Source organism: Myodes glareolus, chromosome 7, assembly GCF_982192425.1.
Source record: "Myodes glareolus chromosome 7, mMyoGla1.1, whole genome shotgun sequence".
Classification (NCBI taxonomy): Eukaryota; Metazoa; Chordata; class Mammalia; order Rodentia; family Cricetidae; genus Myodes; species Myodes glareolus.
The window spans coordinates 84,865,264-84,882,037 of record NC_142032.1 but is presented as its reverse complement, the minus strand read 5'-3'; the positions used below and the strand labels follow the sequence as shown (position 1 = coordinate 84,882,037).

The following is a 16,774-nucleotide window of genomic DNA, read 5'->3' as shown; positions in this document are numbered from 1 at the left end:
TAGTCCCATTGTCCCCTACCTATTGTCTTCTTTTTCCTCCAAGGCCAATGTGTACTGCCCAAATATTCTTGGATGTATGGGTGTTCCCTGGGGTGTAGTTGACCTACCAGGGGCTTCACTCTGAAACACAATGGACTTTCCCTCTCCCAGCCAATATCACAGAAGTATTTTCTCAATTGTGGTTCCTCTTCCCTGATAACACTGGCCTGTATCAAGTTGACAGAAGACTAACCAGAACCGGGGGCTTCAGTCCATGATGGCGGAGAGTACAGTATAGTTTAGTCTATGGCAATGGGAGCATGCGACACACCACCAAAGACCAGGAAGTGGGGAGAAAAACAGGACATGAACTCAGAGCTGACCTTCAATAGTCTGCCCCCAGTGGTGGACTTCTGCCAACTGCACCCCATCTCTTAGGGGCACCATGGCATCCCAGACAGCACCACCACCTGAGGAAAAATGCTGGTAAGAAGAGACCATGAAGGCCATTTTAGATTCAAACTATAGCTCAATTTCAAATTCCCCCACATGCCGAGTCCCATCTTAGATCACTCTCCTGAGTCCCAAGATCTTTCTGAGCTTCTCCTCTTGGGAACAGACACCTGAGGTCCCTCAAACTCAACAGCTTCCAGTCGGAGTCCATCAGTCTCCTGACTGCCCTCCTCTCCCTCTGTCTACCATCCACGTTGGCCGATGGCAGTGTTCCTCACCAGTCTTCCAAGCTGGAGACCTGACTCTTTCTTTTCTTCCTCGGGCCTCAATTCCAGGAAGCTCCATATCTCATTGTTCTGCATTTCAAATTCCTCTTGGTTCTATCAAGTCTTGGCTTCACTTGACCAGTCCAAATGGAGGTCTCTATCTCGCGAGAGGATGATTTTAGTGCTGGTTACAGATTGGTCTCTGTGCTTTCTCTCTTGCCTCTGTTTCTGCAGTCTGTCTTATCCCCTGCTCCTAGCTCACTATGCCCTGGGGATCTGACCCCGCTCACACTTCCTGCTTCTACTCTGACTTCGCTGTACCAGCTCTGCTTCAGCCAATGCCAGATTCTCCGAACTCTTTCTCATCCCCGGATGCTTGCATAATCCTCCCCTGCCTGGATTGCTCCATGCTCAGCCTTTTCCTTTTTATCACCTCTGCCAGGAAGCTAGGATGGAGAACCTAGCTCTACATCCGGTCTGGTTCTCTGCTCTGTCCCCGTGTCTCTCCAGGACAACTCCAATCACATTTCCTGGCCTGGTAACTAGTCTGTCAAGTCTGCAGGCGCTTTGAGGACCTGGCTCTTGATCTTCACTGAGAAAGCATTTGTTTAGTAAACAAATGGACAAAGGCAAATGTATGTTCTAGGCCCCCTATCATGAGTCATGCGTCCCATGTCCAGGTGGCAGTCAGCCTTGATGGAGAGGCGTAAGAGTCTGCCTCAGGATCTTTGCAGTTACTAGTTCAGCTACCTGTGACAATCATCTCCAGCTGTCCCGAGCAGGCTAGTTCACTCCTTTACTCCATCAGCCTCTGATGTCAGGGAGGTCATACCTTATTATACCCTATCATTCTTTGTGAAATGGGACTCCTATTGGACTATCATGTTATCTGTTATCCTTGCCTTTCTCCCCTCCCCTGTGGCTGTCACCACTTGTCACATTGCATGGTTATTATTTCAAAGTATTGTCGTTACCAAAAGTGGCTCTTTTGATAATTCGTTATTTCCTCACTACCATAGAAGTGTCTGGCATCTAATTTGGTTTCTAATTAATATCAATTAATTAATATCTAGGGGCTACATTAAGCTGTGTAACCAGCAGACAGAAAGCAAGAAGGGAAAAGACATGGAAGGGGCAAAGATGGCATTGTGACATGTCTCCTCTGCCCCTTACCCAGCCTTTGTCTTTAGCCTATGCTCGTTTCTCTTGACCCAGACCTTCCCTTCAAGTCCTGCTGCTCCTGAGTCACAGCACAGACCGTTCCGTATGAACTCCCTCAGCCCAAGCAGAACACAGACTAATCGTGGTTGGGATAGCACTGGACTAGCCTATGGGTCACTTGCAGAGCTCTTATATAATAGCAAGAAGCCTGCATGTGCTGTGTGTGTCTGTGTGCGATAAGAGCTCTTAACATAAGACATACTGTTCCAGCAGTCCTTGCTTCGGACTCACACGTGTGTCTTTCCCTGATCTGAGGCCTTGGCTGCCCCAGGAAGGTCCAGTGAAAGGTCAGGAAACCAGGTGGCTCAGAGAAAAGAGTTCCCATCAGCATTGGTGACACTTTTTTTTCTAGAGACTTTTGAAATCTCTGGGTGTCTGAGCATAGATGGGATCTGGTCCCTGTCCTTGGATAAAACCCCACAAAGTCTCTCTACCCATGGAAAGGGTTTGTCTGTGCTCTCCTTTACTGTTGGGGCCTGAGAGAAAATCTGCAACTTTAGGATTGGCAAGGAGAAGTCTGAGCAGTGAGCAGGAGTCCGAAGGAGACACAAGACACCTGCCATTGCTTCTACATCTCTTCTCTAAGACTTGAGATGCCCGGAGACAGGGACAGGCTTTGTCTCATCCGCCAATGTTTCTCAGCATCCAGTGTAGGCCTGGAACATGTGAAGTCCCCAAAGTTCATTTGTGGGAAACCAAGTGTGCCCTTGTGAGGACACTGTTGGCTGCCCCCATTGCAAAGAATCAGCCACCTCCTGTTGCCTGTTAAACTCTCCATGTCTGGAGTCCCTGGCAGCCTTTGGAATTGCATGTTCAAGTTCTGAGGCATGACGTGTGCCTATGTTGCTCACAGCCTGTATCCAATGATATACTCCTGGCATAGCTTAGTAACTGGCACAGAAGGAGCTCGGCAAATGGAAAGATGAATGTGTGTGTGTGTGTGTGTGTGTGTGTGTGTGTGTGTGTGTCTGTCTGTCTGTCTGTCTGTCTGTCTGTGAGTGGTGGTTATACAGGTGATGTTCAGACACATTGTGTGCCTTTTCTAAGGTAGCATAGCAGAACTTTTGTTCTGAGATCCCAGTTTCTTGGAGCGTCTGTGAAGCCCATTAAGATAAGGAAAGGGTCTGCTTTAGTCCCACCATGTGATGCTCGGTACAACAGACAGTGCCCACAGTGACGGTGTGCTCAGTGAAGATTTGAATGAACGAGTCCAAAAGCTGATGTTTTAAACTTATTATTATTATTATTATTATTCCGTAAGGAGACAGGGGCTCCGTGTGCTGATGTACCCCAAGTCCCATCTGGAGGGAGAGCAGCACTGAAAGATAACAACTAGGCTTTGAGAGTGAGGGCTAAAGGGGGAGAGTAAGCGCAAGCTGGGAGCAGTGTGAGTCCCTCTCCTATGGCTGGAAACCAGCCTGCATCTCCCCTCCTGGCCGGCAGGAAGTGAGCTGGGAGCCACACCAGGTTTCCTTCCGTCCATCAGTGAGACATCAGGGTCAAAGTGACTGAGAGAAACAGAGGCAGCCAGACGCTCAGGAGCCCTAAAAGGAAAACAATTAGAGGGACATGGCAGGTGCTGGTGGGCTTCTGTGCAACATAACATAAGACACTTTCCTACAGACTAGCCAAGAAGGAAGGTGCCCTATCTGGACGAGGAAGTTCAAAAAAGTTGTCTACACTAAACGGGGTGGGGTGGACTCAGGCTCCATTCCACGTGGACTAGTCTGGAAAAGACAGTAGTGTCTCCTGAAGTACTTGGTGAGCACTCTCATGCAATACCTAAAAGACCCAGCCATCCCAGAGACCTGAAGGCTAGTCACAGACGGCACGCCTATGTCATGGGAGGACCGTGACTTTCCAGCTCTGAGCTCAGCGGCACAGAACTCATGCCAAACACCAGGTTGTCATAGCCGCCCTCTTAGACCCAGGTTCCACAAGCCAAGAAAAGCAATGGCTGTGTGAATTCAGTTTTCATTTGGGGTGACAAATCAGGTAGCAGACAGCAGAAAAGGACAACAAAAATGTCGCCAGTTCCTGACTTTTGTGGTCTGAGGCTTGAAGACACAAAATATGGAGCTTCTTGTTTGTCTAATATGCTCAGTGCACGACTAATCTTGGTTCTTGGCAAATAATGGCTCTCAGCAAATAGTTGTAACCTGTAGAGCAGCTTGTGAGGGTGTTAGAGATGAGCTTCAGCTTCAGGATGTGCCAAGAAAAGGGCAGGTGTGCATGTCCTTGGGGAACAGGTTTGTAATAGATACATGTGCACATCTGAGCCGCCTACATGCATGCAGGCAACTGCAGCTGTGTGTATATCTCTGTATAAAGCATGAACATGTGTGATCTGTGCCTGCAGACAGAAGTGTGTTTGATCAGCATGTACATGCATGAACATTTGTGATATGTATGTGTATATATGAGTATTGTGACATGTATGCAAATATGAATGTGTATGGTTGTGTGCAGAAAGGAGTGTGCACAGATATGAGTGTCTATGATCTGTGTGTAGACATGAAAGTGGGTGATCTCTATGCAGATGTGAGTATGTGCGGTCTGTATCCCCATAAATGTATGTGCAGATGTGAATGTGTGTGATCTGTGTGTATATGAGTGTCTGTGGTTTGTGTACAGATATGTATGTGATCTGTGCAGATAGGAGCATATGTGGTCTGTGCACACACATATGAGTGTGTGTGTGTGTGCAGATAGGAATATGATTTGTGTGTATGCAGATATGTACAGGTATGCATACATATAAATATGTGTGGTATCTGTGTACATGTGCAAACAAACCTAGGTACTGAGCTCTCTCAGGTTGGGTCGCACCTGTGTTCCAACACACTACTATGGGGCAGCACAAATGTGCGCGTGAGTACAGCCGGGTCCAGGCATTTCCAAGACAAGTCACCTCTGGCAGCTCAGGCTCTGAAGGCTAGGCCCTCCAGTCCACTAAGAACCCCAGAGAGAAACCACAGCGGAGTGCCGTGGAGCAGGTTACTCTACAGAAAGGAAAGTTACATTGCTTACTCCAGTTACTAACTTACTTAAGTTGCTGGAAGCAGCCTTGGATACAGAGGCCTGGACTCCTGTGAGAGAAACAGAAAGACCCATGAGAAGTGAGGCTTGTAAGGAGGCTGAGACAAGCTCCCTCCGTCTTCTCCTCTTGCAGCCAGGGTCATCTTTCTGAAGCTCAGAAATACGGCCATACCACTCCCGACACTGGATCTGTAGAAAGCCTCGTCCACATTGCTTTCAGAAGAAAGACTAAAAACCTATTGGGATCTATACAGTTCCACAGGGCTAGCCTCGCCTATACTGGCTTAGCCACCACCACGGGCCTAGCTCCCCTCAGTTCTCCTAACAGGCTGGCTTCTCCTTAGTTTTTCCCCATCACCAAGACTGGGTCTGGTTCCTTAGTCAGAACGGCTTCAAACTCTGTGCACTTTTCTCCCTGCGCTCAAGGCAACTGCAATTCTACACATCTAAATGGTGCCAGTTGGACAATGTTTCCCCAAATGATCCAGAAGACCCAAGGCAGTGGGATCTGTTCTGCTTGTCACAAGATGCTAAACCATAGTGAGCACCAAAGCCTGTGTCTGCAATGGACAAATGAATGATGGCACTAAAATTGGTAAAAGCAGAAGGCAGCTGAAAGCCCAGGGAGTCCACTGTTCCTCACTCTTCCTTTCCCAGTCAGACCTAGGAAGCCAACCTCTGCCGCCTTGCCTCTTCCCCATGCAGGGACATGACAGAAGAAGAGATCTCTCACCTTGCCGTGTGATGGGGCCCAAGTTCAGGACCCGGGCCTGATCTATGAAGTTCCCACTTCTCAGTCTAGTACCAGAGCAGCTCTGCAGGAGAAGGGTGACACAGAAAATCACTCATGGTTGGGAGGAAGGTGACGTGTGATCCTGGCATGAAAAGTGGGCAGCCAGCTCAGAAGAGCATCCTCCTGCCTCATACAGGAGATAGCGGATCATATCCCAGCCCCAGCCCTTATTGGGATTGTGGACAAGTCACTTCAGCTCTCTGAGCTTTTCCAATTGAGAAAATGAGCTAGTAGCTCCCCCAGGGAATTTCTGTGGCGTTTGAATACATTAAAACACCTGAGTTGCACACAGCACTGAAGATTTAAGCTACTGTGACAGGGAGAAGAGCTTGCAGCCTGCTGATAAGGTCAACTTATTGGCCAAGCCCCTTGATATCACCACTGCTTCCCGACTGCCAGGTAGCCCAGGTGTCCTGACTGGTCCTGCCCGCTCGGTCTTGCAGCTATGTGACCTTGTGTCAAAATAGGAAAATGCCACAAATACATGTCTTCCTTTACACCTTTGGCCATGTATCTTGGTGGTAGAGACGGGCATTTCAGCAGACTGTTGTGCGGGGGGGGGGGGGGGGGGGGGAGGGGGAGTGCCAGCACTCTGTTGCAGGTGCGGGGCAGGGTGGGGCTTCCAGCGCTCTGTTTCGAGGAGAAGGGGGAAGGGGGATGACTCACAGGCTTGCACTCTTCATTCACAGAGTCACACAGGTACACCTCACAGTGCAGGTAGACAAGGTCGTAATTTCCTGCGAACCGGAACATCTGAACAGAAAATCGGCCCTGAGGGGACTCGCCGTTCTCCAACACCTGAATGGTTGTATCCAGTGTGTTTGGACATCTGAATGGGAACATTAAGACATACGGTGGCGTTGATTAAGCCAACACTCTGGAGCTCTACTTCCTGGGCATAGATGCCACATCGCCACCGGTTAACTGTGTGACTTTGGGCTGCTCATTAAACTTCTCTGTGCCTCGATGTCTAATACACATATGGGAATAATGTTAAAAGATAGCTGAGGATTACGTTGTTTTATTCAAAATGCTTAGAACAGAATGAGGCACACAGTAGGTGCTGCCTGTGAGTGCAGCTAAAGAAGAATGATGAAATTCTTTGACCAAAGTGTTGGAACAATCCAGAAGTTTGTTCTCATTGACAAGGAAACATATTCAAAAATCATTAACTATTTTATGCTGTCAAATGTGTGCCTGTAATCACAGAAACCAGGGAGTCCAGCCAGCCCTTGAACCAACCAAAGTGTGTGTATCCATCTGCAATGCACACAATGGCATCCAAACAAACCAACATGCAGAAGAAGCTCGGTGTGTGCCGGGCATTCTGGGCAGGTCCTGCAGCGTGGGCTGCAAAGCCTTTCCCTCCCTGCTTCACTTGTCCAAAGGCCTCTTCCTTGCTGTGTATTTCACTTCCCTTTAATTGTCTGTCTTGTCTTCAGAATTTAAGTTGTGTAAGGGTAGGTGGTTTCTTCTCTTCCCCTCACTGTGGTACCCACAAAGTTTGGTACACAGCAGACTTTCAAAGTATCTGCTTAATTTATCTATAACCTCTCAAGGAAGAGACAGCACCCCTGCACCCTCCCAGTTTTAACTGCTCCTTGGCTAACCATGCCCATTCTCTATTCTTCCTGACTGGGCACTGGCTGCCTGTTGCTCTGAGCCTGCCTTTCCATCAGATTTCTTATATGTGCTAAGTCAGGGATGCCCACTTGGATCGCCAGTGAACATATGCAACCCTCTTCAAATATAATGACATATTGTATAAAAATAGGATATTTCAAGAAATACCAAGAAAACCAAAGCACACTTCTTAAAATGTTAAAACATTTGATATGTGGGCGTTACATACTTGTGAAAATACAGTTGACAATGTATTACATAATAAGATCTAGGGAGTCCTAATGAATAGCACCTAAAAACTACTGAATAGCATAGGTAGGTCCCTGTATTCAGGTTGAGCCAAAATGCTAAATTTAAGCTGAAGGAGGATGGACATAAAGATCCGTCCCCCTCCTCCCATTAATTCTAAAGACATGACCCCAGTCCCCATCCAAATAGAATCCACTGTTTTACCTGTCCTGGATAATGAAGTATTTCACAGGGTCTGTGGCGTTGCTACTGGGTGTGGCATAGCAGTTGGTCATTAGCAGTACAAACCGGGACACGTCACCCCCATCCAGTATGGTGCCCACATACAGAAAAGCCTCTGTGGACAGCATCACAGAGGAGCCTTGGTAGGGCTGTGTGTAGGCAGGGCTCTGGAACAGTGCCATCCGCACGGTGAACATGCCTGTCCCACCCAAGCTGATGTTCAGGGAACTGCAGAGGAAGAAGAGCTGTTAGAGGACCTGTTTGAGAACATGCGAAGATGGCTACCCTTTCTGTCCAGCATTCTTGGACTGGTTCCTTGCAGGTATCTGACTGTCTCATTCAGTTGCAGGCCTGGACCCCTCACCGCTGCTTGGCAAACTTCTGTGAGCACTCAGAGGCATGGGGTGTTAGTGGATGCTGGAGAGAAGCCTTCCCTGACTGAGCAGGTCTATGGTGGGACTCGAAGATCCACATCTCGAACAAACTCATCATCAGTGATGCTGGTGTTACAGATCCATAGACCGTATCTTGAGTTAAATGTCCAGGACACTGTGGGTGCCCCCTTCCTACCATCCTTCAAAATAGAATAAATTCTTAAGGGACCTACCTGGGCTTTTTGAGACTCAGCCTTCAACAGGTAAAAAGAGATGAGCTATCAGGGGCCCCACAGACTTGAGCTTTGAAGTTCTGTCAAGGAGTTCCTTCCAATACTGACATCAGATTGGATCTTATAAATGGGTTGCTTTTAATCTAAACACTCATGCTGGTGTGAATTTCACTGTCTGATCTCTCACAGGATACAGAGAGAGTGGTGTCACATAAAATAAGGTTCATGAGAAATGCCCAACAATACAAGGATCTGCTTCACAAGAGAGAACAGGCTGAGACGTCCCTTAGCCCCAGAGAGGTTTGCTCACATACCCGTTGCTCTCTGGCACCTTGCAGGGAGGCCTAGGACATGGCCACATTACTCCAGGGCACTACCTCACCAGGCCATACTCCATCCAATAGCCCGATATAAGCAAGTCACACACATATCAGTCCAGCATTCTTAACATGTTTCTGCCATATGGCAAATGATCAATAAATACTAGTGTTTGCAGCTGTCATCCTTCCCACATGAACATCAGTGGCCTGTGACCATCAAAGAGCATCAGTGGCCTGTGACTCATTATAGTGGCCTGTGGTCCATCATAGACATCAGTGGCCTGTGGTCCATCATAGACATCAGTGACCTATGGTTTATCAAAGAGCATCAGTGACCTATGGCTTATCAAAGAGCATCAGTGGCCTGTGGCTCACCATAGAGCATCAGTGGCCTGTGATCCATCAAAGAGCATCAGTGGCCTGTGGCTCATCACAGAGCATCAGTGGCCTGTGACTCATCATAGAGCATCAGTGGCCAGTGGCCCATCATAGAGCATCAGTGGCCTGTGGCTCATCATAGAGCATCAGTGGCCAGTGGCTCATCATATTCAAATACTTTCAATTTCACATAGTAATGAGAGACTATTTTCCACCAAAATGGATGGAGCATCCCTAGTTCGCCTCTCCAGTTAACTACCTTTCTACCCAAAAAAAGGCACCTCCGAAGAGTGTGATCTGTAAATGGCTCTTTAATCTTAGATCTTCAACTCAGAGAAGGATGGAAGCTGAGATCTAAATAAAAGATATGCTTGCTCAGAGTCCCCTCCAAAAGCAGGGCCACCCAATCCCTCTGAAAAGACAGACTGATATTTGATCCCCTTTGCAGAACATGATTGTCCTTAGAAAAGCCACGCAAATATTATTAAAGCCCCCTGGTAAATGAGGACAACAGTTAGATGATTTCTATGGGTTCCCAAAGCTATCTACTTAATAAATGGCAGAGCCTGGGTTGAAATCTGGATTCCGGGATTCCTCACTATGTGTCCTCCCAACCCTGCACTCCCAGACTCCAAAGCCAGTTCCCACTTGTCAAAGCAGCTGAAGATCTCAGGACTGAGGGGCTGAGGGGTTGCAGGGCTGTGGGGTGAAGCCTCCCCAGAGCACTGGAGCCCCCTGGTGGCCACACCTGACCATGGGCTGTAGGGAGGTCTTCAGGCTGACTTTCATGTCCAGGGGATAAGAGCATTCAAAGTTGATCCTGATGTTGATATCACGGATGATGATCTCATTTGCCAGGTAGAGGGTGTTGCTGTAGGTGGCATGGGTCTCATTCGTCTGTGTTGGGTGAAGAGGAGAAGGAGAAAGAGACATGAGACCCCCATGCAGAGTTTTATAGCCAATGGGTTTGCCTATGGAGCCCTGAAAGCTGCCCTCCCAGTCTGTGGGTTACAATAGCAGTGACTTTAGGAGCAGACGTCATGTTTCAGATACTGAGCTCCATTCTCCTCCTGCATCATTCTACCAATGCTCCCCACAGCCTAAAGAGGCAGGGCTGCTGAATCCCTGCTTTGTGGATAAAGGGATGGAGGTTCATGGTTCCCTGAGAACTGAGTCCATCTATGCAGAGTATGGGTTCTAGAAAACCTGAATGGTGGATGTGGGTTCTCCATAAAACTTGGGCCAGTTCCAAACCTGCAGGTTTCCTCTTGAAAACTGAGAATCACTAGCAAGCTGTCGCTAATTTCAACTCACACTGTCCTTGACAGTGGCCATCTCTCCCTCCCCCCTTTCCTTTTGCTCGTCCCCATTTTCTTCCCAGGGATGAAGTCAGGAGGAAGCTTAGGTGCCAGCCTCACAAACATTGAATGGTTGAACTTCGCAGAGGTCTCTGGGGGTGACACTCTTCTTGGGGTCCCTGAACACAGACAGGCTTGCTTCTGGTCCCAGTGTGAACCTTAGTGGTTGGAAGCCATCATTGACAGCCTGCCTAGCCCTTCCTTTCCCATTCTGCAGAAGGGGAGTCATCCTTACAGATCACACTGGACATATGGAATTAATTTAACCCTAACATCCCTACAGAGAAGTGGCATCCCCTCCATGTTGAAGTAACTTAGTCAGGTCAAACAACTCACTCAAAGATCCAACAAGGTGTGGACTTGGACCTTAAATAGGCACCAGTCACTCCAACCCTGATGTTACCACGGGCAAGGACTTACCCTCAACACTGTCCCACAGGGGCCATCCTGGGCAGGTGTCACCACGGACATCCAGTCTCGTTCACCCCTCTCACTGAAGCCCGAGCACTGGCTGTCACTCAGGTACATGAAGACTTTCATAAAGCCCACACTCTGGAGCTGGCATTTGCTGAGGGATATTTTGATGTCGTTGGCCCCACACTCTAGCCTGTGATCCAGAAGGGATATATCTGAAAAGGCCAGGGACAACAAGATTAGGAATCTTCTCCTCCAGGACTAGGCAGGTCTCCAGGGACACAGCATGCTTGCTGGACTGGCCATCAGATGGTGGCTCTTAAGATGCCTTGGGTTAATCATAGTCCCCTCTCAGCCAAAATTAAATTATGAACATCGCTGTGTGGATCCAACAGTCAACCACCCAGCTCCAAGTTCTCCTAAGAGTGCATTGTATATACAGTTTAAGGTTTGAGGGTCTTTCACTGGCACAGCCTTAACAACATCCAACCAAGACAAAAGAAAAAAAGAGAAAAAAGAAAACATTAATCGCTACCCTTTGGCATCCTTGCTACATAGAGGTGCCAGCCCTTCCATTGGCAGTGACTCTGATGATGCTGTTGATTAGTTTCCCTCTCAGAAAAAGAGCAAGCTCAAAGTTTGGAACAGGCAATAAAGAATAACTAGAATTTTTCCTTATTTTCCAAGTATTCAGGAGCTGGTGTGATGACTCAGTGGGTAAAGGTGTTTGCTGCCAAGCCTTACTACCTGAGTTCAGTCCTTAGGATCTATATGGTAGAGAGACAAAGACTCTCAAGTAAGCTTCAATTTTTGGAAGTGTTTCTTAATTTTTCCTTTTCAGTGTGGAGCACTGCACATCTGTAGAAGAGCAATGGCTTCCTTACCATTGTGCTCCCTTTTACATTTAACTTTTGACATTTTACTTGTAAAAGCAGCACCGACACCCACACCCTGAATCAAGCTCAAGAAAGCAATCCCACCAAACTGGAGAGGAATGTCTTCATCACGACATTTCGCCACACAGACAGTACTTGGAAACAAGCAGCATCAGACCGTCGGCACGACACGTGACCCAAGTCTGGAAAAGACCTCACCATCTTCAATGACACCACGAGGAAACGGGCTGAGAGAAGACCTGGCCCATGCCCAAGCATCCCGCACTGGCCACAGAACTGCCGCAGTCAGTTTCTGATGTGGCAGGTGGCTTGGTAGTTTCTGGTTACTTCTGGTTACCCGGTGTGCCTTTGGAGCCCATTGAGGAGGAGCCCCAAACAGACCAGACTCTTAGTGACTTTTGCTTCTCACTGGTTGACTATGTATCCTCTGGTCCAGACCCACACAAGTACGAGCCTCACCCCTAAGCGCTGATCACTTTCTCAACCAATCTCCCTCTGGGCCTCACCCGTGATATTGAAGTCCTTTTTACACTGACAGCGCCATCTGCCGTTTTCTGATATGCATTCCTCGTCCACCCCGCACTCCTCGCACGTCCCCTCCACGGAGCCAGGATCTGAAATATCAGCAAGACAAACAGTCAACAGCTTGTTCCTCCAGAATCCTACAGACGAAGGAGGTAGGGTGCTGCTCTGCTCACCTGTACAGTAAGCCAGATTGCATTCGGGGGCCTCCGTCAGGTTGTAAACATAGTAGCCATCTCTGCAAGCCTTCACCTGAATCTCTGTGGACCACATGCAGCAGTGGCCGCTCCAGTGCGCACAGGCCGTGCGGCTCACGATGCCCTCGTTGTTCGACGGATGCGAGCCATTGAGCCACATGGGCGCAGCTGTGTTGCATCGCTGGACCGGCACACAGGTCTCAGCCATGCTCACGCCACCCTGGCCCGTGAACCGGTACCAGCCATGCAAATCTGAGTCACAAGAGTAGCCGGCACCATACTCCGTGCTGCGCCAGTATTCGGTCAGGGTCTCATGGACGTTGCAGGGGTCTACACACACCAGTGCTCCCCCTGGGCCCTGGGGCAAGCAGTCCAGATCTGGCCCACAGGAGCCTGGGGAGCACTCACAGTGCCAACCATCCCCTTCGTAGCCCTTGGGACACACGCAAGAGTAGTTGCCCTCCCTGTTGACACAGGTGGCTAGTGCATGGCAGTCACTGAGTCCAGGCTCGGTGCATTCATCCACGTCAGTGCAGCCCAGCCCAGGCGTCAGACGGAAGCCATCCTGGCAGGTGCACGCGTAGGAACCCAGTGTGTTCACACAGACGCTGTTGGCAGAGCAGTTGTGAGCTTGAGGGATGGCACATTCATCCACGTCTTCACACTCCAGTCCACTACCAGTGAAACCCAGCTTGCAGAAGCATGTTGTGGCCGCTCCATCCATCAGGCAGGTGGCATTGCTGTGACATTCAGAACACCTTACTCCTGGCAGAAGAGCACAGCCTCAGAACCCGGGGCAGCTGGGCAGATACCCCAAAACCAACACCCTTGGAACCCGCCCATCCAACCAACGGAGAAGATTCTCCTATTTGTCTAGTTAAGCATGGCCTTTCCTTTGTGCCTTCTTTTAAAATGTCTACATTGTCACATCCAAGGGCCAAACACACACTATCCTGGGTAACTGGAGAGGATGTGTGACAAAGCGGCCACCCCTTCCTAGTCTTCTCAACAGTTTGTCCCTTCTGCGCAGGTCCTCTCTCTGCCTCTGCAGCCTTCACTAACACCTGTTCTGTGTCCCTTCTCTCTGAAGACCGTTCCCAGTCCATTTGACAAGACACTCACACTTGCTTTCCGCACTGAAAAGGAAAGAGCCGTTGCTTAGCGTCATGTACTGTGTGTTGGACACAAGGATGTGCACCTTTCATTCTGGAGCTTACTTACCAGCGGCCCCCTTTTAATTTATCTTTATTTACAGACATGAACATTGAGACTCAGAAGGGGCAAGTCCCTCACAAGTTGCCAAACATGATATACACACATGGCATGTCCACAGAACATGGGCTCTTAACCACGACCCCACAGTTGTATTTACTATGGCTCCAGAGTACTCCAGGATGGAAGCCCCGTGGAATGACCCCACACTTAAAGGAGAGGTGCCTCTGAGCCACCTGGGGCTGGTCAATTCGCTTATGTAACTGAGCATGTTTGTGACTTTACAATAAAGTGCCAGAAAGATTCAGAGATGCTCTAGCCCAACATCAGCATCACCCAAACTTTGTTATTTCTTCCATCTCAGGCCTCTTGTCAGACATACTAAAGCAGGATTTGCATCTTAGTAGAACTTCTGAGTGAGTCTGGGCACATTACAATCCATAAAATGGGCTAAGGCTACAGATCATGTCAAGGGTGCTAAAAGAAGGATTAAGATGGCTTAATCTTAACGAAAGATTTACTTAATTAAGGATAATTAAGCACAGAGAACAGTACTACATATACGTGCACACACACACACACACGCATGCACACACACAAACACTCGCACTCACCCTTACTTGCTTCTGATGAATCATTGGCTCCAGCTACAGAGAGCCAAGGGGTTATCAGCATTACCACCAGCAACCCGGTCAAAGAGAACAGCCGTCTCATCCTTTCTGCTCTTCCCTCTATTGCCGGTACTCGAACACCTGCCCAAAGGTAATGTTGGTTAGAGGCTTTCCCTTGAGTTTCTGATGCCTGGAATCCCGAGAGCAGAGATGAGTGAGGCACATGTGTGGTCTAACTCCCCTCCCCACAGACAGAAGGAATGTCTCGGTTGTGCACCGCTGATAGGGCTCAGAAAAACTGCAGGGCTGTCGCTCTAGTTTTGGTGGGCTTCCGTGTGCGTGGACACACCCCTGCTCCTTACCCATGCCCCATACCCCATACCCACCCACCCATGCTCCATGTACTGCTCATTTTGTAAAGCTGAATCTTTTGCTTGGAGCAAAACGTCACAAGATGGGGTGGTGATCTCTACTCAGAACCTTATTAGAGGCAGCTTTGGGTTTTTACAGGCTGTTCCTGATTATCTGAACTTACAGTTTGCTCACACCAACTTATTCATTCAACAAACAGTTACTGATTGGCACTCTGTGCCAAACAAGGAGCTAGACACCAAGCAGAATAATGAATACAGTCGACATCTTTAGACAAGTCATGTAAAGGAAAGACACAAGATAAGGAACTCTGGAGATGCCTAACTTAACAATAGGGCATATTACGATTTTTCGAAATGGTTGTGGTTGCAGCAGCCAAAATCATTCTAGAAGGATACAAGTATTACCCTAAGTTGTACAGCAGCAAACAAGGATGGCATCAGAGGTAGGCTCTTGGGAACTGAGCTGAAACAGAGCCCAGTCCCTGAGTCACCTCTCACATGTTCTAGTCTTCTCATCTGTGCAGTGGGGACCTCCTCTTCCACTGACTGGTGTATAGGAACTGTCGGGCCTGCTTCTCTATGCTCAAAGAACTTGTACTGCGAGGACAAATGTTCTCGAGACTGGGGAGATGGCTCAGTAGTGAAAAGCACTCGCTGCTCTGGCAGAAGCCCCAGGTCAGGTGCCCAGCACCCACATTAGGCAGCTCACAACTGTCTGGAACTCCAGTTTTAGGAGAGTCAACACCCTCCAACCTCAGAGGATACCCACACATAAAGGCTGCACATAAATTCATGCAGTTACACACACACACTAATATAAATAAAATAATAGATATTAAAAAAACCAAATGTTCTCTCAACTTCTGAGTCTGAGATATAAGAAACACACACACACACACAAGTAAAAGTTTATAAGATAACTCTTATCCTTACGATGTGTGTTGCCTGCTGACATGGTCTATTTAAATGAAGAAAATTCAGATAAAAACCACATGGTATAGTTTGGAAAGCACTATAGCGCTCCTATGGCTAACTAAACAAAAGCAAGGACCCAGCACATAGCAGATACTTCTGTTCACAGCCACAAGCCCAGTACCCAGTACGTAGTGTGTGTTTCAGGAGAACCTCTGAATGAAGGAAGATCAGTTTGCACGGCCATTTCAAAAGCTCTGCCTCAATGAGAAGGAAGTTGATATGTCACAGATCCCAAAGTTGACTTTCAGAGGAGTAATGAATCTTGCTGCTCTTACCCCAGTATCCAGATGCTAAATTTCCTCTCCCACCTCCCTGAAGGAGAAAGGGAGTAGATAGAGAAGAAGGGGATGCAGGAGATGACAGCTCCAGTTTGCCTTACCTGAACCCAGGAGGACAGGACTGGTCCATTCATAAGTAGGTGCTTCTGATCGATATATATATACTCCTGCCCGTGACAGGCACTCATTCCAAGTTATTCTCTGCTCCTGCTCCTTGAGATTGTTCCTGTGGGGGCAGAATTTTTCTTTCCATTTGGCATAGTGTTCACCTTTTCCAAACCATGAGACTGTGGTTGTTATTTTTCCCTGAGAGTTAGAGACACAAAATTATTGACATTGAGGGTCACACCTGTTCCTGGAAATACAAGGTCCCTGTGTTTCAACTTTTGGCAGCAAGACATTCCTCAGTTAGACATTAACTGGTAAAGCAGTGCCAAGATGCTGGGCTTTTTCTTGGTCCTGGGCAAGAACAAGGTGGGGACCCAAACTCAAGGGATAAGCAGAAGACAGTATCTGAAACCTTGGTCCTGGGCAAGGACGAGGTGGGGACCCAAGCCCAGGGGATCAAGCAGAAGACAGTATCTGAAACCTTGGTCCTGTGCAAGGACGAGGTGGGGACCCAAGCCCAGGGGATCAAGCAGAAGACAGTATCTGAAAGGTCCCCGTGTTAGCATAAAAGGAGTACTAGCTTCACAGTCTGGAATACACACCTGCTCTGAAGAACAGGCTCAGATCAGCTCTCTTCTCCAGAGTTCAGATAGGAGCAGGAGAGTTGCTGAGAACGACA

The 16,774-nt window shown here is 48.3% G+C and overlaps 1 protein-coding gene across 2 annotated transcripts; it reads right to left on the bottom strand.

Annotated features, from left to right (window-relative positions):
- Window positions 1–3,137: 3,137 nt before the first annotated feature.
- On the bottom strand, window positions 3,138–16,244 carry Umod (uromodulin). 2 transcript variants are annotated; one of them, XM_048460501.3, is made up of 11 exons: window positions 16,089–16,244; window positions 14,364–14,501; window positions 12,517–13,302; window positions 12,325–12,432; window positions 10,929–11,137; window positions 9,899–10,047; window positions 7,828–8,073; window positions 6,418–6,580; window positions 5,692–5,773; window positions 4,967–5,008; window positions 3,138–3,463 (listed from the first exon to the last, which is right to left on the bottom strand). In XM_048460501.3, exons 2-11 carry the CDS (start codon window positions 14,461–14,463, stop codon window positions 3,402–3,404), a joined length of 1,947 nt encoding a protein of 648 aa, XP_048316458.1. In that variant the 5' UTR covers window positions 14,464–14,501; window positions 16,089–16,244; the 3' UTR covers window positions 3,138–3,401. The 2 variants fall into 2 exon arrangements, with proteins under 2 accessions (XP_048316458.1, XP_048316459.1); XM_048460502.3 differs by lacking the exon at window positions 16,089–16,244 and having other exon boundaries at window positions 14,370–14,501.
- Between the last annotated feature and the right edge of the window lie 530 nt (window positions 16,245–16,774).

Excerpts from the sequence above, each read along its gene's own strand:
- Umod (XM_048460501.3), bottom strand. The coding sequence starts at position 14,463 with ATGAGACGGCTGTTCTCTTTGACCGGGTTGCTGGTGGTAATGCTGATA. Across the intron at positions 13,303-14,363 it reads TTCATCAGAAGCAAGTAAGG|GAGTAAGGTGTTCTGAATGT; the intron begins GTGAGTGCGAGT and ends CTCTTCTGCCAG. Across the intron at positions 10,048-10,928 it reads CCTGTGGGACAGTGTTGAGG|ACGAATGAGACCCATGCCAC; the intron begins GTAAGTCCTTGC and ends CACCCAACACAG.